At 39.8% G+C, this 26076-nt stretch overlaps 1 protein-coding gene across 1 annotated transcript in view; it reads right to left on the reverse strand.

Annotated features, from left to right (window-relative positions):
- The window catches only part of LOC126190621 (macoilin), a 178980-nt gene that overhangs the window by 64867 nt on the left and 88037 nt on the right, over positions 1-26076 (reverse strand). Inside the window, exons 7-8 of the mRNA XM_049931034.1 lie at positions 5954-6179; positions 5433-5501 (exon numbers count right to left, since the gene is read on the reverse strand). Of these exons, the coding sequence (XP_049786991.1) occupies positions 5433-5501; positions 5954-6179 (295 nt within the window). The remainder of the gene's footprint in view (positions 1-5432; positions 5502-5953; positions 6180-26076) is intronic.

Genomic DNA, 26076 nt, shown 5'->3' on the forward strand with positions numbered 1-26076 from the left:
AGAGAAATTTGTTAACATCGAGTATAAATGTAAGTGTCAGGAAGTCGTTTCTGAAAGTTTTTGTATGGAGTGTAGCCATGTATGGAAGTGAATCGTGGATGATGAATAGTTTAGACAAGAAGAGAATAGAAGCTTTCAAAATGTGGTGCTACAGAAGAATGCTCAAGATTAGATGGGTAGATCACGTAACTACTGAGGAGGTATTGAATAGAATTGGAGAGAAGCAAAATTTGTGGCACAACTTGACTAGAAGAAGGGAGTGGTTAGTAGGGCATATTCTGAGCCATCAGTATTGGAGGGCAGTGTGGAGGGTAAAAATCACAGAGGGAGACCAAGAGATGAATACACTGAACAAATTCAGAAGGATGTAGGTTGCACTAGGTACTGGGAGATGAAGAAGCTTGCACAGGATAGAGTAGCTTGGAGAGCTCCATCAAACCAGTCTCTGAACTGAAGATCACAACAACAACAATTGTGAGTTGCAACACTGAGCCCCTTCTAGAAACGCCAAATACTTTACAGTTGCTTGTAATTCAGTTGTCACCACCACCACCACCACCACCACCACCACCACCACCTTCTTCTTCTTCTTCTTCTTCTAAAATGGCAATACCTTGATGTCTCAGAATGTGTCCAATCAACCAATTCCTTCTTCTAGTCAGGTTCTGCCACAAATCAATCTTCAATTCCGTTCCACATCACCCATTAGTTATGTGATCTACCCGTCTAATATTCAGCATTCTTCTGTAGCACCACTTTTCAAAAGCTTCTATTATCTTCCTGCTAAACTGTTTTTGTTCATGTTTCACTTCCAAACATGGCATACAAATACATTCAGAAAAAATGATGGTGAAGGTGATGATGATGATAATGGTATTTTGTTTGTGGGGCACTCCACTGCTTGGTTACACTAGTCAACAGCCATTTCGCATCTGGGATGTGATACATCAATTAGTAAGTATTTTGGTGTATAGAATCCAAATATACCTTTCAAAATGTTCTAGCATGTACCATTTTTGAGTTTTTAAAGTTTTTTGGGGGGTATTTTGCTTTTTGCTGTTCTTCTGTTTAGATGTTTAATTGTTTGTTTTTGATTTGCAGAGGATCTACAAATTGTCAATAAATGGTTGGTGTGGTAATCTAGTGGTGCAGAAGAGATCCTCAGTGAGTGTTCCCTGTGAAAGATAGTACGAACTTTGTGTGTTTAAAACTTACACTAAGAAAAATGGCAACTAGTAGATGTTGTTGCTGTCTAAACAACCCTGACAACTTTTGTTATGTGTGGGAAATTCACTCCAAAATCCCAAAGAAAACCAATCACTGATTTGGTTAAGAAGGCATATAAATTGTATTTTGGTTGTCCTGTTGGTGACCAAGATAAAAGTTTTGCAGCTCACACTGTCCGCATAACCTGTACTACAATCTTAACCAAGTCGATGAAAGGAAAATGTTGAGCCATGCCATCTGCTGTTCAGATGGTGTGGTGTGAGCCTTATGACCACTATTCAGACTGTTACTTCTGTCTTACCAATATTTCAGGACATTCAAGCAAAACTAGACATAAAATAAAGTATCTAAATGTACCTTCAGTCCATATGCCTGTGCCCCATGATGAGGGGTTGCCTGTTCCTGTCTGTAACTTGAAAGCCATGGAACCAGACACCATGTCAAGTGAATCAGAAAGTACTGAACATATAGAAGAGTACTGCTCTTAATATCATTACACTTCGCCTCAGCTCTTTAATCAAAAGGAACTGAATGATTTGGTTCGTGATCTAAAACTTCTAAATCAGCAAGCTGAACTCTTGGGGGTCAAGACTGCAACAACAGACCCTTCTAGCTAAAGGGACAAAAAATTCCTGTTTCAGATGAAGATGTGCTTCCTTTGTTCAATATTTCGATATGCAGAATTCAATGTGTGTATGTAGATATGTCAATGGTTTGATAATGCAGCTAGGTGTACAACATAATCCACAGGAGTGGCGACAATTTATTGACACCAGTAAAACCAGCTTGGAAGCAGTACTACTGCATAATGGCAATGCATTTTCATCAGTACCTTTGGCTTACGCAGTAGACATGAAAGAAACTTATGAAACCATGGCTTTGCTGCTAGGGGCAATCAAATATAAGGATCACGAATGGCAGTTTTGCTGTGATTTAAAAGTTGTTGCACTCCTTACAGAGCTTTGGTTGAGCCCGATAAAATCATTTTGCCCCCCCTTCCTATCAAGTTGGATCTTATCAAGAACTTGGTAAAAGCTCTGGATAAAGAAGGTGTGGCCTTCAATCATTTAAAAGAAAAGTTTCCCAAATTAAATGAAGCAAATACCGCTGTTTTTTGTGCCTTTGGGACAGCCGTGACACCAAGAACCACTATACAGTCAAGGAATGGCCTATAAGGAAGTCGTATGGTTCCTGGAAATGTAAATGTGAACAATACCCCATTGGTTGAGCCCAATAAAATCATTTTGCCTCCCCTTCATATCAATTTGGGCCTTATCAAGAACTTGGTAAAAGCTCTGGATAAAGAAGGTGTGGACTTCAATCATTTAAAAGAAAAGTTTCCCAAATTAAATGAAGCAAAGCTGAAAGCGGGTATATTTGTTGGACCACAAATAAAAAAATTGCTGAAAGATCCAACCTTTGATACCAAACTCATAGATATCCAATTAGCTGTTTGGTCTCCTTTTAAAGCAATTGTGAGGGCTTTTTGGGTAACGGAAAAGACAAAAACTAAGTTACCACAGTGAACGATCTTTTGGACAGTATGAGAACATGGGGTGTAGAATGTCGCTTACAATTCACTTTTTACATTCTCACCTTGATTTCTTCCCAGAAAATTTGGGAGCCGTAAGTGACGAGCATGGTGAATGCTTTCACCAAGACACTCTTACCATGGAACACTGTTATCAAGGCCATTGGAATCCTTTGATTATGGGTGACTACTGCTGGTGTCTTGTTATGAAGAGTGATCGAACAGCAAACGAAAGAGCTCCGTCATCGCATTTTTCAAAAACCAAAATAATACGATTAAAGGAGAAAATATCTTCTGAACTAATTCGGAGCTTTTATTGGCATCATGCCCATATATACATAAAAAATAGCATTGATTTCGAACGTTCTGAATGTATATTTTTTTTACTTGATTGTGTCAGCTTTTCCTATTACTCTTTTTTATTCTGTTGTGTATCTAGGAAATGTGACGTGATAGCAAAAACTGATTTTACCAGTGTATTCAGCACCCTAAAATTAGGTAAATCCACCCATTTACAAACCAGATGCAGAAAAATATCTAAATTTGTTGACTAGTGTTATCAGCACCCATACAAATTTCCAATCCTTTGTGCCCAGGTTCGCCACTTTAAGGAAAGACTTCCTGAAACTTAAATCTATGGTTCGCCACTTTAAGGAAAGACTTCCTGAAACTTAAATCTATACTCTATGTTAACAAACTTCTTTTTCAAAAATGCTTTTCTGCCACGCCAGGCTACATTTTACATCCTTCTTCTTCAGCTATCATCAGTTATTTTGCTACCCAAATATCAAAACACATCTCTTAATTTACGTGCCTCATTTCCTAACCTAATTCCCTCAGCATCACCTTATTTCATTTGACTACATTCTATTATCCTTGTTTTGCTTTTGTTGATGTTCATCTTATATCCTCCTTTCAATAAATTGTCCATTCTGTTCAACTGCTCTTCTGAGTCCTTTGCTGTCTCTAAGAAAATTATAAAGTAATTAGCATACCTCAAAGTTTTTATTTCTTCTCCCTGACCTTTCTGCTTGCTCAATGTAGAGATCGAGTAACATTGGCGATAAGCTTCAACTCTGTCTCATTCCCTTTGAACTGTTGCTTCCCTTTCATGCTCTCTGACCATTGTAACTGCCATCCGGTTTATGCACAAGTTGTAAATAGCCTTTCACCCCCTGTATTTTATCCCTGCTATCTTCAGAATTTAAAAGAGAGTATTCTAATCAACACTGTCGAAAGGTTTCACCAACTCTACCAATACTATAAACATACATTTGCTTCTCCTTAACATCTCTTCTAAGAGAAGTCATAGCCTCAATATTGCCTCGTGTGTTCCTTCATTTCTCTGGAACCCGAACTGATCTTCCTCGAGGTCAGCTTCTACCAGTTTTTTCATTCTTCTGTAAAGAATTCGTGTTAGTATTTTGCAATCACGACTTATTAAACTCATAGTTCAGTAATATTCACACCTGTCACCAGCTGCTTTCTTTGGAATTGGAATTATTACGGTATTCTTGAAGTTTGAAGGTATTTTGCCTTTCTCATACCTCTTGCACACCAGATGGAAGTTTTTTTGTCATGGCTGGCTCTCCCAAGGTCTGACGGAATGTTGTCTACTGGAAGGATCTTATTTCAAATAAGGTTTTTCAGCGCTCTGTCAAATTCTTCTCGCATTTTCGCATCTTCCATCTCATCTTCATCTACATCCTCTCCCATTTCTACTACATTGCTCTACATCTCCATTGTATGGACCCTCTATATACTCCTTCCACCTCTTGGCTTTCCCTTCTTTGCTTAGGACTGGTTTCGCATCTGAGTCCTTGATATTCATACAGCTGCTTCTCTTTTCTCCAACAGTCTCTTGAATTTTCTTGTAGGCAGTATCCATCTGCCCCCAGTGATAGATATGTGTTTCTGAATCCTTACATCTGTCCTCCAGCCATTTCTGCTCAACCATTTTGCACTTCCTGTCAATATCATTTTTTAGAAGTTCGTATATCCTTTTGCCTGCTTCTTACTGCATTTTTATATTTTCCCCTTTTATCAATTAAATTCAGTATCTTCTGTGCTATCCAAGGATTTCTACTAGGCCTTATCTTTTTATCTATTTGATCCTCTGCTGCTTTCGCTATTTCATTTCTCGAAGCTACCCATTTGTCATCTACTGTATTCCTTTCCCCCTTCTTGTCAATCGTTGCCTAATGCTCCCTCTGATACTCTCAGCAATCTCTTGTTCTTTCAGTTTATCCTGATCCCATCATCTTAATTTCCTGCCTTTCTGCAATTTCTTCAGTTTTAAGCTACAGTTCATAGCCAATAAACCATGGCCATAGTCCACATCTGCCCCTGGAAATCTCTTACAATTTAAAATGATTGCAAAATCCCTGTTTACATACATTACATAATCATTCTGAACCTTCCGGTGTCTTCAGGTCTTTTTCACATGTACAACCTTCTTACACAATTCTTAAACCTTGTGTAAACAATGATTAAATTATGTTCTGTGCAAACCTCAACCAGGTTCCCCCAGGCCATATTCACCTACTGTTTTTCCTTCTATTGCTTTTCTTATTGAATTCCAATTCCCCACCGCTATTACATTTTTATCTCCTTTAACTACCTGATGAATAATTTCCTTTATCTCAATTTAACAAAATAGGATTTGGAAATATACCTTTTAAATATAAAATTGGAGCCTCCAGACTTCCGAGTTGCTCCAGGGCTTCGATCAAGTGATTTAACCCTGCAATCAAATGAAAATTCATGTTTACCAGTATATCTGACACAAAAGTGTAACTGCATAAGTTAGAATAAAAGGTCAATTATGAAACACCACACAACAAAACATGCATAGCCTCCATACCAAAGCACTTAAATTTAAACATGCTTTTCTCTATCACCATAGCAAAGCAGTTGGCTTCAAAATTGGTACAAGTCACAAAAAAGAAAGTTATTACATGTATACATTCAGTTGAACAGTTGTTATGATTCTGTTAGTATAAGCTGCAGCAGTCATGCAAATTTCCATGCTATATATATCTTCACCTGTTATGGACAACAGAAATTAGACAAAAGGGACTACCTAATGTTTTCAGCTGTTTATAAAAGCACTGAAGCTACTTAACTGATCAACTAATTCAATCTGAAAACCAACACATATAAAAGAGGCATTTAGTTGGATCCATAGTTACATACCCTACTCTTTCTATGTAGTCCAGATCTGTTGGGATACCTCCATGACCGCATGAGTACTTATGACCTTTTTCTGCTGTAAGTTTGCTATCTTGTTCCATAGACTTATCTCTCTCCCCTTTGTCTAAAGACTTTCTGTGGTTATTTTTTGCAGAAGATGTGTGAGAGTGTGATGTACCATTGTGAACAATTCCATTAGACATTGCAGAATCATTCTGTGATGTATGACCTACAGAAGGATTGAAAAGAAATGTAGACCTTAAATAACCAGACTATAGACTGATATAAAAAGCATGACAGCTTCCCATGAAAATGATGAGAGGTGAATAAATGCACACATTATTTGGCCTGACACAGTACAATGCATATTCAGAAATACTGTTTATCCACAGACCCATTAAAAAGTAATACTACAGTTACACAGATATATTAACACTGAAATAGCTTCTCTAAGTGTTAAAACCCATTAGCTATATCCCAACGTAGGATGCTGTTACGGAACAGAATATGAAAGTATCCAGCTGAAATGACATAGCCACAATAACACAGAAATTTTAACACAGCATCTGACATAGAAGTAAGCCAACAGTACAATTTAAATTTATAATATTTAAATAACTATTACACTCATGAACAGTTTGTGGTCAAAATAGCAGCAAACCACCCTGAGAACCATTTGATTAAAACATGAAATTAAAGCCCAAATAATAGGCCATCAATCACCATAACATCTTGGATGTAGATGCTACAAAATTACATCACATCACACACAAACGTATGAATAGAAAGCATTCCAGAGACTTCTCAGTGAAATAGGGAAGTTTGTGTAAAGTGTGTAATTAGTCTGGTGGTGGTACAGTTTCGTTGTTTACACCCACTTCCTTAACTTCTAAGCAAAGGTTTCTATTATTATGTACTCATTAGCCTGCCTTCTGTGTGTTGATTAAGTGAATCAAAGTACAAACTTATTTTCAAACAAATAACCTCATATCACATTAAAAAGTATATTCCCTTTGGTGTGTGTGTGTGTGTGTGTGTGTGTGTGTGTGTGTGTGTGTGTGTGTGTGTGTGCGCGCAGGCTGGTGGACTGAGTACACCTAAATGGATAATTACTTGTTTTTCTCACAGGGATTAATTCACTTTTGTTTGTGTAATTCATTCGTCTTTGAATATGCAGTGTCAAAGCTATAGCCAGTGTATAACATTCCAAAGCATCTGGGTAAGCAGTGTGTGCCATAATGCACAACTACTTGCTACATGCACGAAAATGCACAACGGGTACCAATGGCCTTCCTTTTGCTGAACACCATACACTGCACCTCCAATGCCTTGCTGTTACAGCTTGAGAGATTTTTGCATTCCCAGTTTTATTCTCATGCAACACTTCTATTATTTTTCATTTTATATTCATCTGGCTAAAAGGTATTTTAGGATGTTTCACTTCTCTATAACATTTCCTTACACATTACATAAAGGAAAGGAAACACAAAATAGTAAACAGTATTTATACTAGCTTTCAAGCTCTTGCTCTTTCTATACTAGAAGTACACACGTTCACTCACACACAACCACACAGAGACCTAAAGTCATCTAACCATGGTACTATGGTGTTTGTAATAATATTATGAAAATATTTCATAATATTGTTACATTCTGTCCTGGATTTTCCATTGTACTACAGTGTTTGGGTGTCTATGTGGTTGTGTGTCAAGATGTGTACTTCTACTAAAGCAATAGTGAGAGCAATAGCAAGATCTTGACAGCTAGCATAACTCCTGTTTACTGTTGTGTGTTTCTATGCGGCACAAATCAGTCAGCTATAGTTAAGTGGTTGACTTGACTTTACTTTACTTTACATATTATTCCACCCAGGAATTTCCCTTGGTGTTATACATTTCCTAATGGTAACAAACCACTGCTATCAGCAGTTAAAGATAAATTTCAATTTATGCTGTCTTAGTCATGAATTTTGCTACAACCATTATACTGGCATACTGCTTCACTGGAACATACAAACTCATTGCATCTCTAATAAACAAGATTTGAAACTTCAATAAGTTCTACAATTCAGTTTTCTTCCCCAGTGATGTTCAAGTGGCAATAGTGTGGATTTTATTTCCACCATCTGTAAATAAGAAAACAACCTACTGGTTTTTAATTCATTCACAGGCAGAAACAGTAAAAGAATAGCAGTGACAAATACTTAAATCTTCCAATTTGACTGTTACATATGGCAAGCTCTACAATGATGACCACCCCCCCCCCCCCCTTTTTTTTTTGGTGTCCACTTGAGGTGAATTACATAGTGGCACACAGTTTCCTCCTTCACTGACAATAAAGTAACACATCGAGAGACTTCTGAGGATAGAAACCTTTGTTTATATGAAGATTGATGTCAAAAATCTACTGTGTGCAAGTATTGTTTCTAGCTGATACTGGAGAGGTAAGTGTAATTACATCCAAAACAACAGGTGTAAGCACAACAAAAATTCTCAAATGTAATAAAATGGGTAACAGTACACAAAACCCCATATGTCACATGAGTCTGAATAACAAAATGCGAATCCCCTGAAAGATTTGTAGATGAGCAATAATGTAAAACATATCAACAAAAAAACCAGTTCTTCAAAATATAACTGGACACACAAAAAATCAATTCACCAAGTGGTGGCAGGAGAGCACACACATAAATGGTATTACTTACACAAGCTTTTGGAGCCAGTAGCTCCTTCTGGCTGAAGGGTTGAAGGGGAAGGGAGAGCAGTGAATGAAAAGGACTAGTGGGGTTTAGGAAAAGGGGTAGAATCTGGAAAATTCATCCAGAATTCCAGCTCAGAGGAGACTTACCGGATGCAAAGCAAGGACTGTTTCGTTCTCATCCTGTTCAGTAATTCCCCCCTGACCTGGGGTTCTGGGTACGTAATAAGTTTTTTGTGTGTGTTCTCTCGCCGTTGCTTGGCGAGTAGACTTTTTATACATCCAATAATTTAAAACAGTTTTAGTAGTAAGAAATAATCACTATAATATATACTTGCACACATTAGCAGAGAAAAAAAAAATGAAACAGATAAAAAAAAATACCGGTCTTTTGAAGCCAGGGAAAGACAACACAAACAAGCAAATGTTGGGGGGGGGGGGGGGGGGGGGAGACAGAGAAAAAGCCAAAATACGAGTATATTAACTGTTTTAATGGTAAAGCGGTATCTCTGGTCTCTGTGATGTTTATTTTCTGTACAGCATCTGGTGAACTGAATGTCTTTAACAGTACATCTGATTCAGTTTTTGCTGAGCAGATATCAAAACAAGACTGAAGAAGTATAGTGCCAGAATTAATAATATAACCTAGCTCAAAACTGAAATGAGCGTCTGATAAATATCTGAGACAGAAATCAGTCACCATTTGATGGCTGATGAGCACTTATGTTAAGACCCATTGACTTTTAACCACCACTATTTAACAACAAAAATAATCAAGTTTTGACTATAGAATCCACACAAAATGGTTTTACTCACGCAAGCTTTCGGAGTCAGTGGCTGCTCCTCCTAGCAGAAGTGTTGAAGGGGAAATAAGAAGGGTGAAGATAAAAGGAGCTTAAGAGGTTTAGGAAAAGAGGTAGCATTTGGATTACTAGAGCCCCAGGTGAGGGGGGCCTTACCACAGGGGATAAGAAGGAAAGACAGACTGTTGGGGGCTACACCAGACAAGATTTGAAAATCTGAGAGCTTAAAGGTGGAAGACAGCGTAATGCGCAAGACAGAGTTTACTGCTAAAAAATGGTGCACGAGTTAATAAGAGTGAAAAGTTGATTGTATTGTTTGTAACAGAGGTAGCAGGGGGACGGTAAAAAATAGGCAGGTCAGAAAATGAAAGATGTAGAAAACTGAAACAGTGTGAAGAAAGGAGTTGTTACTGTGAAGAAATGCCAATACAGAAGAAATTATCAGAAATTAAGGCCAGGTGGTTAGCATGAACCAATGAAATGTTATAATGCTAGTTCCCACCTGTGGAGTTGTATAGTTGGGTGTCTGTGGGAAGAATCCATGTGGTGTGTGTGGTGAAACAGGAATTGAGGTCATGACTGTAATTTGTAGAGCATGGTCTGCAACAGGATATTGTGTGTTGTCAGTATACATCCTCTACCTGTGCCCATTTACCCTAACTGATAACTTGGTGATACTCAAGGCAATGTAAAACATTGACAGCAATTATCAGAACCCCTGCTAAGGGGAGACTTACAGGATGGGATGAGAACTCTGGGTCACTCTAACCCTTTTCTCTTCACTCTTCTTCCTTCCCCTTCACCCCTTTTCCTGGTAAAAGGAGCCACTGGCTCTGAAAGATTGCGTAAGTAAAACCTTCTTTTATACGTGTTTTCTCCTGCTGCTGCTTGGTGAGTGGATTTTTTATCCATCCAATTACATTATGTTATAAAAAACAATGTGTGACAGTAGAAATCATGTTGGCATTATCATCATACTACTTTCTGGTGAAAAAGGAACAACTGGTTTCAGCAGCTGGATAAAAAATTTTCATTATCCACTGTACATAAGTATTTGGCACTAGTGAGAAAAGTCGATGTGTGCACTCAAGACATTTTTCACTGCCATACATCACAAACATTAAGTGGATAATCAAGTGCTTATCAATTATTTCTTTCACTAGTTCAAAATATTCATAAAACTATAGTTTTTTTCAGAAACTACACCAAAACTCCTCAACACATACTCAACTACAATCACACTTCAGTCCTTAAAAATGCACTTTTGTCTCCACAATAAATATTTTGTACATTATAATGGGAGGAAATAATACTGTCACACCAGTGTTCTCACAGTGGTAAAAACTAATAAAAGTTTTACAAGCTTCCAGCTCTGTCAAGTGCATAAATGACTACAAAATTTTGAATGAGTGCTCCTTGACCACTGTCAAGTGGTGAGGTTGCTGCTGCTTTCATCCTTGTGTAGCAATGCTACTTGCCAGTGATGACACTGGTGTCCAGTCCAATGAAACATAATTTAATGTTTTCATTGTGTGCCTGCCATGCACTCTTTAGAATGTGTAAGTAAGTAGGTGTAAAATGAAACAGAGATGAAGTCACAGGTGATAGCGTTCAATAGCAGCAGCAACCAACTGGCAGTCAGCAACAACTTGATGGCCCTGAGCACTTATCTGAGAGCTCAATGATATTTAACAATTTGGCACACCAGAAGCTCTAGCAAATTTTATAAGAAACAAGTGCGAACGTAGAAGCCATGTTGGCATTAACATCTTTATGCAACAAGCACATGTCACTTAAATGAGGAATATCCTCCCTCAAATGCTTCCAACTTTCCTAAAGTGGTATTCTGGGGCCCATGCCACTCCTGCTGCAAATCACTAGCCATATATGTCATATTATTGTTAAAGATTCATGGCCAAAACATACAACATGAATTCACTCTACTTATCCTATCCTACATCTGCATTTACATACAAATATATAGTCCACAAGCCACTGAAAAGAGTTAACTGACATGTATTTCACATCAATATTGGCAACCTTCTACCCTCCTCTCATCATACATTGAGTGTGAGAAGAATTATGCCTCCATGCCTTAGTACAAGCAATATTTGTTTTTATTTTCTAGATGCCCAAAAGGTAAAGCTGTCCTTGACCCAAATATTGGCTTGACCACCACAGTGCTTAACAGGTGTGACGTCGTTGGACCCAGTATGCCCTTGACATTGTCCGACCTTTGAAGTTATGTACCCAGCAAATTATAAGGGAGACCTACAAACTGACATGTAATTCGCATTTTCCAAATTAAAAAAAAATTATTGCCAGAGGTGAAAGCAGCAATAGGAAGATGAGGGTTTAACATCCAAGATTAAGGTTTAACATCCAAGATTAGGATTTAACATCCTACCAACAATAAGGCCATCGGAACTAAGCTTGTGAAGGGGGAACAGTGGGGAAGGAATCTGGCCATGTGTTTTCAAAGGAACCAGATTGGCATTTGTCTTGAGTGATCTTGAGAAAGCAAGGGAAACATTACTCTGGGTTGCTGGACCATGATTTGAACTGCCATCTTCTGAATATGAGTCCAGTGCCTTAATCAGTGCACCAAATCGCTCAGCAAAGGAAGCAACAAATGACAGGAAAAAATGTAGCACCAACTGACGATTGAACCACAGATCCACTAACACACATCAAGACCCCTATTTGATATGTACAATGGTAGCAACATAATTTCTGTGCACTCTTCCCTGCGTACAAGTGTTCTACATTTACGTAACACAAGAACAATGTGGCTTTTCGTGCAGAGATTCCATTTTAAGTTCCATGAGCATCCCAGTTATATTTTTGTATAATTTATAACGAAATTATTATAATCCTGCATTTGTTCAATGTCTGCTACCATGTCTACTTCATAAGGAATCAAACACTAGAGCAGTACTCTAGAATGAGTTGCACCAGTGTCTTATCAGTTTACTTTACAAACGCACTGCACTTTATCTGGACCCTGCCGCCGCGCAGTTACACCCGTCCTCTACATGCGGCGCGCTGTCTGCCAGCCAGTGGCCGCTAGACTTGGACTCAGTTATGATTTGACTGTTAAAGTGTACACACGTCTTACTCTGTTTACCTGATCTGTGACTTTCATGTATTGCGTCTTCCTTGAAATATATTTGTTCAACTTGGAGTTATTACAATTGGCGATGAGTATGGGACTTTTCTTTTCCATCGTTGATCCACATGTTTCCATGGCTACTTTAGAGCAACTATTGCAAGGTCTCATAGAACAGCAAACGCTTCTCACAAATGCAATTCGTGATTTCGTCGCGGCATCAAATGCGGGGCGCCTCTCATCGTTGTCTCTACCTACTTTTTCTCCTTACAAAGAGACGGTGGAAGACTGGTATGATTACGAAAAACGTCTTCGACAGCACTTCTTGGCATTTCGTGTCGCGGACGAACAAACGTGTAAGTCTCTGTTCCTTTCATGGATTTCACCTCAAATGTATCGGTTGTTGTCGCAATTGGCTCCTTTGAAAGATCCTGCATCTTTGTCCTTTGCTGAAATGTGCTCACTTCTGTCTGTCTATTTTCAAAAGCAAACGCATGTGGTAGCCTCTCGTGTTGCCTTTTATTGTCGTCAAAAACAACCGAATCAATCCTATCACGCTTGGGCTGCTGAACTCCATGCCCTCAGTAGAAAGTGTCAATTTGTTACTGAAGTTCACAAAGAATCCTACGCCAATTCCATGGTACAGGATGCTATTATCCGATCGACCCCCGACAGAGATGTTAGGCAATGTGCCCTTCAGTTGGCAAATCCGACTCTAGATGAAGTCCTATCCACCGCTCAGTCTTTTGAAATCTCTCGCGCCGCTGGAGTGCAAATAGAGGCATGGGGCGACGTTGGGGAAATACAACCTCTGTGCGATGTTGACGAAGCGTGTGGCGTGTCCCCGCCGGCCGACGTGGCTGCAGTATGCTCCCAAGCGCAGCCTCGGCCTAACCGTAAACAAACCTCTAAGAAACTGCAGCAAAACCCATGGCAACTTCCTTCATGTCCGCAGTGTTTTACGAAACATTCACGAGAAGATTGTCCACAATGTTGGACCGTGTGTCACAAATGCAAAAAAAAAAGGGTCATGTGTCATCCGTTTGCAAATCCGACTGCATACATGATGTTCATGAACATGACGCTGATTCTGATTCTGTGTTGTCTGTCAATTGTACTTCTTCCCTTTCAGGGAGGTTATTCCTCACTGTCCAAATACTTGGTCGAGATGTTCGCATGCAGGTGGATACTGATTCTGCTGCCACTATCATCAATTCTCAGATGTATCTTCAGTTGGGTTCTCCAATCCTGTCACCTGTCACTGGGCAATTACGGACTTACAATAAACAGAAGATTTCTCTCTTGGGACAATTTGATGCTGAGGTATCTTACAAATCTGTTGTTCGCACTGTTCCCATATTTGTGGTCGACCGTAGTAACGCGGAGAATCTTTTTGGTTTCAATGCCTTTCACGTTTTTGGGTTCTCCATAGATGACTCTGTCAATATTGTCTCTGATGCTATTCCTTATGCTCATTTGGATTCCTTGTCGACGACATTTTCGTCCCTTTTTTTCTCCTGGGTTAGGCCGTGCAAATGACTTTGAAGCTCACACCACACTCGAACCCACTACTCGGCCCAAATTTTTTCAGGCTCGGCCAATTCCTGTGGCCCTTTGTGATCAGGTCAAACGGGAGCTGGATTGTCTCACTGCTTCAGGGGTCTTGCTTCCTGTCACTTCCAGCGAGTGGTCCTCTCCTGTCATTGTCGTTGCTAAGCCAAATGGTGATATTCATCTCTGTGGCGATTTCAAAGCCACTGTAAATGCTCAATGCCTTATCGACACTTACCCTATGCCTCGACCTGAAGAATTGTTCACTAAACTTGCTGGAGGCCAGTATTTTTCTAAACTTGACCTGTCAGAAGCTTATCATCAACTTTCTCTCAACGCTGCTTATCCCACAGTTTCTGGTCCTTAACACGCCTTTCGGCCTCTATCAATACCAACAATTGCCATTTGGGGTTGCCAGCACCCCTGCTCTCTTTCAGCGATTCTTGGAACAATTATTGCTCACTGTTCCTGGGTGTATAAATTACCAGGACAACATTGTTGTCACTGGCTCCACCACTGACGAACATCTTCAAAATCTCCACACACTTTTTCTTGTCTTACAGACTGCCGGTCTTAAGTGTAATCTTCAGAAATCAAAATTTTTTCAGGCATCTATCACGTACTTGGGGTTTCAACTCTCTCAGGACGGTATTCGTCCGCTTCAGCAAACTGTCGCTGCAATCAATGCCCTTCCTCTCCCTACATCTGACTGCAGGCGTTCTTGGGGAAAATAGCATACTATCACAAGTTTTTACCGTCTGCTGCTTCGGTGGCTCAGCCGTTGCATCGCCTGTTGCATAAAAACGTGCCTTTTCACTGGTCTGCGTCATGCGATGCGGCTTTCCCGAAATTGAAGGCTATGCTGAAACAGGCCCCATGCCTGGCTACTTATTGACCTGGTCAACATCTTGTTCTTGCCACGGACACCTCTCAATTCGGGGTCAGTGCAGTCCTTGCGCACCGTTTTTTTTTTTTTGACGGTTCTGAACAATCAATTTCTTATGCCTCCAAACCGCTCACGGATGCCCAACAAAAGTATTCTCAAATTGAAAAAGAAGCTCTGGCCATTAATTATGCTCTTCATAAGTTTGGTGTTTTTCTCTATGGATCCAAATTTCATCTTGTTACGGATCACAAACAACTTGTTTCCTTGTTTCATCCATCAACGTCACTTCCCGACAAGGCTGCACACCGTCTCCAGCGTTGGGCTCTTTACTTGTCTCGTTTCAATTATGAGATTCATTTCCGGCCGACGGCTCAATATGCAAATGCTGATGCACTGTCTCGCCTTCCCATGGGTCCTGATCTGGCATTCGATAGGGACGAACTTTTGTGTTTCCACCCGGATGTTGCCGAGGAGCGGGTTGTGGACGGGTTCCCCATCACCGGGGGACCAGCTGGCGGCTGCTACGGGTTCTGACTCTACCCTCTCCTGGGTTTTACGCTGTATTCAGAAGGGTTGGCCAGATCGTCCGTCTGCTAAGACTTCTGATCCATTGCGGAACTACTACGCTTTGCGTTACCGCCTCATGGCTAGGGATGGTGTTATCCTCCTTTCTACCGAAAATGCTTTGCCACGTGTTGTGGTACCTGTGTCTTTGCGTGCTTCGGTCTTGCGCCTCCTTCACCAAGGGCACTGGGGTGTCTCTCGCACAAAATCTCTGGCGCACTGTCACGTGTACTGGCCCGGCATCGACTCTGAAATCGCACACATGGTAGCTGTTTGCGGCCCTTGTGCGTCACAGGCCGCCGCCCTGAAGTCATCTTCGTCCCCGTAGCCTTCGCCTGAGAAGCCCTGGGAGCATATTCATGCTGACTTCGCGGGACCTTTTTTACGTACTTATTGGCTGTTCATTATTGACGCCTACTCTAACTTTCCTTTCATTGTCCATTGCACATCGCCTACCACCGTGGCAACCACCAATGCTCTAGCTCGCATTTTCTCTTTGGAAGGCCTTCCCTCTAATCTTGTTACTGATAATGGTCCGCAATTTGCCTCTTCTGATTTTGCGGATTTTTGTGCCCGTCACGACGTCATGCATGTCACAGCCCTTCCGTTCCATCCACAGTCAAATGGTGAGGCTGACGACTGGTCCGCATATTTAAGGCTCAGATGAGGAAACTCCTGACTTCTTCTCCTGATGATGTGCTTCTCCAATTTCTGGCTTCTTACCGTTTCACCCCCATGGGCGACCACAGCCCGGCTCTGCTCTTACATGGCCAACAGCCCCGCATGCTACTTCATCTTCTGCGGCCTTCCACCTCACGGCCGCAGGTGCCTTCGCTTGGCCGGTTCACTGCCGACGACCTTGTATGGGTACGGGGATATGGCAGGTGGCCAAAATGGAGTCCTGGCCGCATCATACAACACCGTGGCCAACGCCTGTATGAAATCCAGACGGACACGGGTGTTGCAGTGCGTCATTCGGACCAGCTTCGGTCTCGTGTGCCGGCAACGCCTGTTCCGGATGGCGCTACACCACCTTCAGCTCTACCTGACGCTCGGGATAATGGAATCTCTCATCACTCACAACGCAGTCCTCTCACCATCATATCGGTGCCAGCACAAGAACTGATGCCACCAGGAGATGTGCCCATGCAGGAACCAGATGACCATTATCTGTCTGAGCAACTCTACTCACCGCCTCCTCCTACAGCCGCGGACACATCGCCCATGTCTCCTGTTATAACAACCGGACTTGCCGCAACAGGCAGATTGGTGCACGGGGCCCCAGCAGATTCGACCCCCATGTCTCCTGTCATCTCGACCCGTTATCATCGGGGACAATTCCGTCCCTATGGGAAGCCTCCTCCTCGAGACTTTACGGCCAGTCAAACACCACCTATGGACGTTAGCAATCTACAGGCCACATCCATCAAGACCTGTGCAAAAAATTCAAAAGGGGGGTGGGGGGGTGGGGGGGGAGTGTTGTGACTCGCCGATCTTTCAAAGTGGCGCCGTGCAGTTACGCGCGTCCTCTACATGCGGCGCTGTCTGCCAGCCATGTAGCAGCAGCACCACCTAAGCGGCGAGCCAGCCAGCGGCCACTAGACTTGGACTCAGTTATGATTTGACTGTTGAAGTGTACACACGTCTTACTCTGTTTACTTGATCTATGACTTTCATGTATTGCGTCTTCCTTGAAATATATTTGTTCAACTTGAAGTTATTACACAAATCTAATTCATTATCTTTGCTACTATTGATTTTATACATTCATCTCATTTCATATTGCTTTTTTGGTATTACCTTCACATATTTAACTGATATGATCAACACAAGAAGTTTACCACTAATCACTTGTCACTTGCACACACAGTCCTATCAGATACAGAACTACTTGTCAAAGTGGCCATACCAGATACCAACTCCACTGCAACAACTATACAACTTTTTGTTTGGGTATGACCACAAACCTGCTGTCAATGTGCATGAATGGTGACTGCTAAAGTGTGGCCAAGGACAAATTGGATCACCCATTAGCAGCATATAGGGCTTGTTCACTACCTGTATCATCTCAATTTCCCTCTTCCCTTCAGCCCCCAACACCACCATCTTTGGATTGAATAATTTGAAACTCACACTCTCCAGCATAGCCTTGGATTATGGAATCCCCCTTAAGGACAAATTGGATCACCCAGTAGCAGCATATAGGGCTGCTTCACTACCTGTATCGTTTCGATTTCCCTCTTCGCTTCAGCCCCCACCACCACCATCTTTAGACTGAATAATTTGCAACTTACTCTCTCCAGCATAGCCTTGGATTATGCAACCCCCCTTGACTTGCTGCTAGATCACAGCCTACAGCCACCCCAGACCCTCCACAGCTTTGCCCCTTCCCTCACTCTAGCTTCTTCATAGTTCATCTCATTCACTTCATCCACAATCTTCCACACCAATCGGATGGCAGTACATGACTATGGAGCTGTGTTCCCCCTGGATTTCCTGAAGAATAAGAGGTTATAACCTGAAGTAGTCCTTGTGTGTCCATCAATTGCCACTTCATTTCTCCAGCACACAATGACAGGTTCTCACAGTAATGCCATCTTCCACCCCCAAATTTCTGGTACATTGAAAACTAGGACAGAGCAGAGAGAGACCTCACAATCTTGCTTGTTTTGTTTCCTTCATTTGGGCTCCACATCTCTTACAACTTGTGCATTTTTCACTATGCAGGATTCTTTTCAAAAGCTAAACACTATTACCATTGTTAGAATATTTATTTTTTCTCTTAAAATATTTAGTGCCGCACAACATTAGCAACGATTATAACAGCAGCAAATCTTATCACTTTGTTGCAGTATTAATTTCATCTAGTCTGTGAATAAAACTTACTTACCAACAAAGACACAGTTCAAAGATTGGACAGCAGCTAATGCTGACATCTACTGAAGCATATTTTGATAGTTTCATAAAATTTATAACAACATGCAATTTCATAACATTTGCACACTAACATGAATGAGATATTTTGCCAGTATTTCAAAAGAATGACAGACATAATTCAGTTCCAATATCAATGTTGACTTAAAATCACAAGAACAGGTTGTAAGGAAAACAAAGCACAATCCCCCAAGCAAACATGCGACATACGCATCACTTATCATTAATGCCAAGTCAAGCAATGTTGATACACTTCAAATCCCTAACAGCAGGCATTCCTTTAGTTTCTTGGTGGACATGTCAGTGTAACTCAGAAATACAGGGCTATTACAAATGATTGAAGCGATTTCATAAATTCACAGTAGCTCCATTCATTGACATATGGTCACGACACACTACAGATACGTAGAAAAACTCATAAAGTTTTGTTCGGCTGAAGCCGCACTTCAGGTTTCTGCCGTCAGAGCGCTCGAGAGCGCAGTGAGACAAAATGGCGACAGGAGCCGAGAAAGCGTATGTCGTGCTTGAAATGCACTCACATCAGTCAGTCATAACAGTGCAACGACACTTCAGGACGAAGTTCAACAAAGATCCACCAACTGCAAACTCCATTCGGCGATGGTATGCGCAGTTTAAAGCTTCTGGATGCCTCTGTAAGGCGAAATCAACGGGTCGGCCTACAGTGAGCGAAGAAACGGTTGAACGCATGCGGGCAAGTTTCACACGTAGCCCGCGGAAAATTGGCTCACGCCACAACTGGAGACCGACAGCGCCAACTTCATCTTTCAACAGGATGGTGCTCCAACGCACTTCCATCATGATGTTCGGCATTTCTTAAACAGGAGATTGGAAAACCGATGGATTGGTCGTGGTGGAGATCATGATCAGCGATTCATGTCATGGCCTCCACGCTCTCCCGACTTAACCCCATGCGATTTCTTTCTGTGGGGTTATGTGAAAGATTCAGTGTTTAAACCTCCTCTACCAAGAAATGTGCCAGAACTGCGAAGTCGCATCAACGATGCTTTCGAACTCATTGATGGGGACATGCTGCGTCGACTGTGGCAGGAACTTGATTATCGGCTTGATGTCTGCCGAATCATAAAGGGGCACATATCGAACATTTGTGAATGCCTAAAAAAACTTTTTGAGTTTTTCTATGTAAGTGCAAACCATTTTGAAAATATCTCAAATAATAAAGTTATTGTAGAGCTGTGAAATCGCTTCAATCATTTGTAATAACCCTGTATATAGTTTCTTTTTACTACCTATAAAATAAAGAAATATGTTTTGTAACACTTGCACTTATCAGAACTCTTTCTGCTACACTGGAGTTGGATGTAGTTATAGCTTTTAAATTAATTCGCACATTCATGCGCCAAATATTCCATTATAAGTAAACTTATAACTACATACTTTACTACGATCAGTATCAACAATCAGATCGCTATTACTCGTTGTACCTCAGATACTACATTGTGTTCATGTATCAACGAGAGTAAAAGAAACAGTATCAGGCAGGCTCTGTCTTAGAGCAATCATCTGAGGTTTCATTCTGCAATAATTCTCTACAACTTAAACTTGAAAAACACATTGTCAGAATACGAACATGCTGGTTGTTATAGGTGCTCCAGGAGATAAGCACTAACCCATCAAGGGATTAACAAAATCAACAAAAAAGTAAACAAAAATTTAAAATAATCTCCAGTCTACTGAAGAAAATGAATAACTGTGATATATTTTTCTTCCTACTACTGTGGTACCAACTTTTTTGTTCTGCAGAGCACTACGGAAATTTCTTTGTTCTAAAACTGTGTGCTCTTTGCTTTTGGTTTATGCATTATCTATGTGTTTCTTATTGTTTTTTCCACGTTGTAACATAAAGTGCGCCATTCTTAAAAGTATAACGAAGCGTAAAGTTTATTTCTGTAGTACACAATATTGGGCTGTTTACACCTTGAGACCAACATATGAGGTTTATGAGGTGTAACTCCAAAATAAATCTCCACAGGATCAGATTCAGGAACACACTGTGAAAAGACCTTAATGTGGGTTGTTACAGGAATTCCACAGAATACACGTTATTCCACCACAGACTAGTCAAAATAAGAAATAGCAAATAAAAATTAGAAATAAAGTAAACCTGCAACACAACATACTATAAAGAGAGCAGAGGTGACCGATTTTGGTTGTGCGAGTTGTTTAGGTTACGCATGTAGTAGCACAGAAGCCAGCTGGCACTGCACTGATGGCATGCACATGGCGCGTGGTGGGTCCACTTGGTGAGGCTAGGAGCACACAAAATGTCAAACTCCACTCACTGTCAGGACATGAGGTCTTCACTGCAATGCAGCGCTCACAAAGAATTATGTAGCATCGAATATGTTTGGGTACATGCAGCACAAACCATAGTAACTTATAGTAAAGCACATTGCACATTCTTAAAGAGGAGAAAGAAGCAATTCAGCAGATATATAGATTTTCAGCACATAATAAATAACAATTGTAATTTTATACCGACAAGATAGATCAACTCACCAGTTTGTAGAACTCGTCAATACACATTCATTGAGTGTATACATGTTTGACTGCAGATGTAATTATCCAGCAAGAAGCAATTTATTTTGATACTTAGCTTAATTAGTAAACTAAAACAGTTTTACTGTATGTGTTGGCAAACAACCACATACATGTCACCTACAACGTTTAAATAATAACTGCATGTTTATTTGTCAATTTTAATTAATTAATCAATAATTTGTGTAGTTTTGTCCACAATTTAAGTATAGTTAGAGATGCATGAATTCCAACTGTAGCAGTGAAAAGAATTCCCTCTAAGAATGAGTTGTCATAAATGTGTATACGATGATTATTCAAGGCACAGTGAGCAAAAGCTGAAATTGACCACTACCATTAAAATAAGTGTTTATTCAACTACGATTTGTGGGCAAATTATGTAACACGAATATGTGGTTTTTTTTTTCATGTCTATTTTTAAGACTGAATTATTGGATAAACATGTTGCAAATGAGGCCGGTGACGGCATAGATTTGTTAAGGGAACTAAATGCTTGGGATTTCCATGACAGGGTGGATTGAACTGATAAAAAGGCGACATCCAACTTGCTCATTCACATATGTTATGGCTGTGAAGAGAGAGCTAAAAATCCATTTATGAACAAGTCTGCTGGTCCATTCCACAAGAGTAGTTGTTATCCTCAGAGCCAGCATTAGTGACATCACAAGCATATGTGTATTCCACAGTCTCATGAAACATGCTTTAAGAGAAATTTATTGAGAAGCTCTCAAGTGTCTTGAGACACGCACACTCTCTTTCCATACCTAGCTGGAATCTTCACACAACTTACTGCTCTAGCACTGGTGTTACAGTGGTCTTGTTGAACACAACATGTCTGACATTTACATGATTAAGGATGGCATATCACTGGCAACAGAGAACGACAACAGCCAATAGCAATGTGTTGTATGCGCCATCTAAAAATTAATTAACTGTTAGCATTCTGAACTGAAGTAATGCCATTATTCTTGAAATTTTGTAATGCTATCAGATGCCTAAGCATACATTTATTTATTTATTCATTTACTGACATTACTCCATTAATTTATCTTTCTCACCTCTCATATTTTCAATACATTCTACTGCAGCACTCTGGCTGACTTTTAATTTACTACTTCTCCCACATGACAATGCATTATTGTTGCATGTTTGTCATTATCACCAATAACCACTAAACCTCTCTAGAACTCCAAATACTTATTCCTGTTTACAAGTACTACTGGCTTTCCAAAGTTGGTGCAAGACATCACCTATATGCTGCACTCAAAATAAACAATTAATTACCCTATGTAAATAAAGGGACACCTTCGGGAATCTCTTACAAGGGGCCTTACAACGTGGCCCTCTTTCATTTCCTTCATACTTTAGAATTTGAAGGTCAATGCCCAGACATCGATTTCCTGAAGCAGTTTGATGCAATTATACATTTCAGAAAAATCTTTCAGGATTAGAAGTACAAAATACTTGAAGTTTGTGCTCATAATCTAATCTTGCTAGTCGCATAGTTTTTAAATGTCCATCTTCATTAACAAATGAAAGTGTTAGTTGGCTCACAATTATTTTAATAAACATAAATCTTTTTATTTTTAATTAGGTACTGGTCATATGAAAGTACATTGAAAGAAAAGAAAAATAATTAATTAATTAACTAAAAAGAAATTAAACTTTGATACAGATGTGTTAAATTTCTTATTGTTGAATGAAAAAGAGTTATACACAATAATACTGTACAATTTTTAAAAACAAAAACAAATTTGATTTTCTATTTGATGTTTCATATTTTAGTGTCAATTTTTAATTTTTTGTGAAGACACCCAGTTTCATGCAATAGTATTTAAAAACAAAAAGTTGTTATTTTTATTAAAACATTTGGATCCATATTTGTTAATTTACATCAACATTAGTTAATAAAGTCTTAATAAATACGAAATTCAAAATAAGCAAGGAAAGTGCGCTACTATGAGATTCAAAGGTCCCCCCCCCCCCCCCCCCCCCCCCCCCAAAGGTTTTCCGAGAAGTGCATTGTACTACTTCAGGAAATTGTCGTCCGACCAGTGACCAGTTTGTTCAGAATATATAGTATGTTGCATAACTGGAAGTGATCTTGTGAAACTATGCTTCCTCTGTTTGCCAGAGGCAGTATACCGGTATATATCAGTGCCCAGGATGATGCCATGTTCTCTGACTTAAGACTTGTTTGATACAGTTTTGTTTCACCTAGGATTAAATAAAGGTCTTTAGAATACTGGACCATCCTTGCAGTTAGAATTCAGCACCTTCAGCTAGACACCAAGGGAGTGTTACAGACTGACGATTTCACGTATGCATACACTGCACAATACCAAAAAGCAAGTCTATGATGAACATTAAAAATTAATTAAGTTCTCAGAAAGAGTGTAATGATCACTTGAACCATTAATGCTATTTTAAGCAATGCAATGAAGAGTGTCACATCACCACTACCTTCACTGAAACTCAAGAATTATAACTTGCCACATAAAATGACAAGAGAATTTGTTTATTTCATGTCCGAAAGAGTTTTGTGCAAAATGCTGGTACATTCTGTTCCTGTACAATTCTTTATAGTAACTGAGTAACAGAGTCCTAACATATAATTAAAGCATTTCCAGCTGCATGTTACATAACATTTTTCAGGGTGGAATGTAACAAAACCAGAGAAGGAAAGTTGATACTCACCACATAGTGGAGATGCTGAGTCGCGATAGGCACAACAAAAAGATTCACACAATTAAACCTTTCGGCCATTAAGGCCTTTGTCAGCAGCACACACACACACACACACACACACACACACACACACACACGAAAATGCAACTTGCACACACGTCTGCAGTCTCAGCATGTGTGTGCAAGTTGCGTTTACGTGTGTGTGTGTGTGTGTGTGTGTGTGTGTGTGTGTGTGTGTACTGCTGACAAAGGCCTTAATGGCCGAAAGATTTAATTGTGTGAATCTTTTTGTTGTGCTAATCGCGAGTCAGCATCTCCGCTATATGGTGAGTAGCAAATTTCCTTCTCTGGTATTACAACACATTTTTCTTTATATGTGTGTGAGGAACATTTTCTGAAAGTTTGACTTTACTTCTTTGCTACACGTGGTACAGTAACAATCCATGAGACAGTGTCAGAAACTCTTGAAGCAGGTTGCAGATCATGCTGTTGTAAACTGGAAGTTGTAAAACACACATTAAATTTTGGAGAATCCCTCTCATGTTGTACAACTTCATGTGGTTATTCCATACCCATACTCTCACATTATGATGGTTCATCTTTTCATTTAAATGGAATGTTGCTAAGTCACTAAACACTAAGCGTGGAAGAAAACTGCCATCTTCAAGTTGCCAAGAACGAAATTGCAGTACTCTGCTTGTTGTTGTTTGTCGACTTCACGAAGAGCTTGCAGTAGCTGAATTTTGTATGGTTTCATGGGTAAACATCAATGCAACACACACCAGATGGACATCGGGGGCATGTTGAGCTGCACGCCGAATGGATTTCTGCAGACTCATTGTGAAACTATGGTGGACGCGTTCAACGTCTGTATCAGACACTTGGGGAAGGCCTGGCGATGTGCCTTTGCACAAACAACCTGTTTCTCTGAATTGTCCAAGCCACTGTCTCATGCTGTGTTGTAGGAGGATCCACACTACACCTAGTAGGAAAGTCATGCTGAACGGTTATTACTGACCTGCACTGTGTGAAATGTAGAACAAAAAATGCTTTCTGTTGTTCCAACATCATTTTTATGAGAAATGAAGTGGGTGCACACTGCTGCTACCTAGTGGGAACCATGTAAAACTCTAGAGTTCGCTCTTTCCAGTGGTACACTGTTCACGCACATATCTCAAAGAACATAATAGTTATGATTTTTTGAGATCGGATGATTCATTTTGATAAACCCTGTATTACTACTTCCAATATACAGTGTGAGCCCCTGATGATGTTACAAACTTCCAGAGAGATGGTGTAATGGAATTACTCGAGACACCCCCTTTTTTTGTCAAGTACTGAAGAACCCGGTACATTATAATTCACAATAGGATCCAAAAAGATCAAAATTGCAAATTCTATATTTTCTAAAATTTTAAACTATGGAAAATCTATGATGGAATAATAATAATAATAATAATAATCATAATAATAACAATAATAATAATAACAATAATAATATTATAAAAAGGAGGGACTGCTACTCACCGTATAGAGGATATAATGGGTCACAGACAGGCATTTAAAAAAAAGAGACTGCTCCCCAGGTGAATTTTTGGCCAACAGGTCTCATTTTAAAATAGAGCTGGAAGGCTCGTGGAGTTTCTGAATAATAAACAAGCAGCAGTTTTGAATGTTAGGCTCGATAAGGTTCACTTTCTGTGCAGCGACCATGGAATATAAAATTATAAAGAATGTAGCAACCAATTGTGGAAACACAATTTATTTATACTGTTGCAAATTGATTTCGACTGATATCAGTCATCATCGGTGCTAAATCAAATACAAGCGACAGGGCATAAACAACAACTGCTTTAACAAATGAAAAAAAGCAGTTGTTTATACTAGAGATGGGCAAAACTGTTCTTTTCAGAGATCGGATCAGAACTGTTCACTCCCTGAAATGAATTAGCTCTTTTTCATGACTCACCACTCATTTACAATAGAAAATAAATGGAAGGCACATTGCCCTTTAAACTTGGTTTATTCCAGTACTATACCTGTATTTTGATCTTATTTGATCCTATTTTGAAGTAACACAGATAATGAGTAAGAATTTTGTATTGTTTATTAAAATTTCCACGATATGACAAAGTTTTTGATTACTGATTTATTTTGCACTATCGTGGTTTTTTGGGTGATCAGAAAATGTTGTAACTTGAGATTTACATTAACAATATATTTGGCTATAATGTATTAAAATTTCATTAACCTCATACAAATACATCGCAAGCCATATATTTTTAAAGTGAACGTTTCCTTCCGAAGACGCCTAAAA

This window comes from Schistocerca cancellata, chromosome 6, assembly GCF_023864275.1.
Source record: "Schistocerca cancellata isolate TAMUIC-IGC-003103 chromosome 6, iqSchCanc2.1, whole genome shotgun sequence".
Taxonomy (NCBI): domain Eukaryota; kingdom Metazoa; phylum Arthropoda; class Insecta; order Orthoptera; family Acrididae; genus Schistocerca; species Schistocerca cancellata.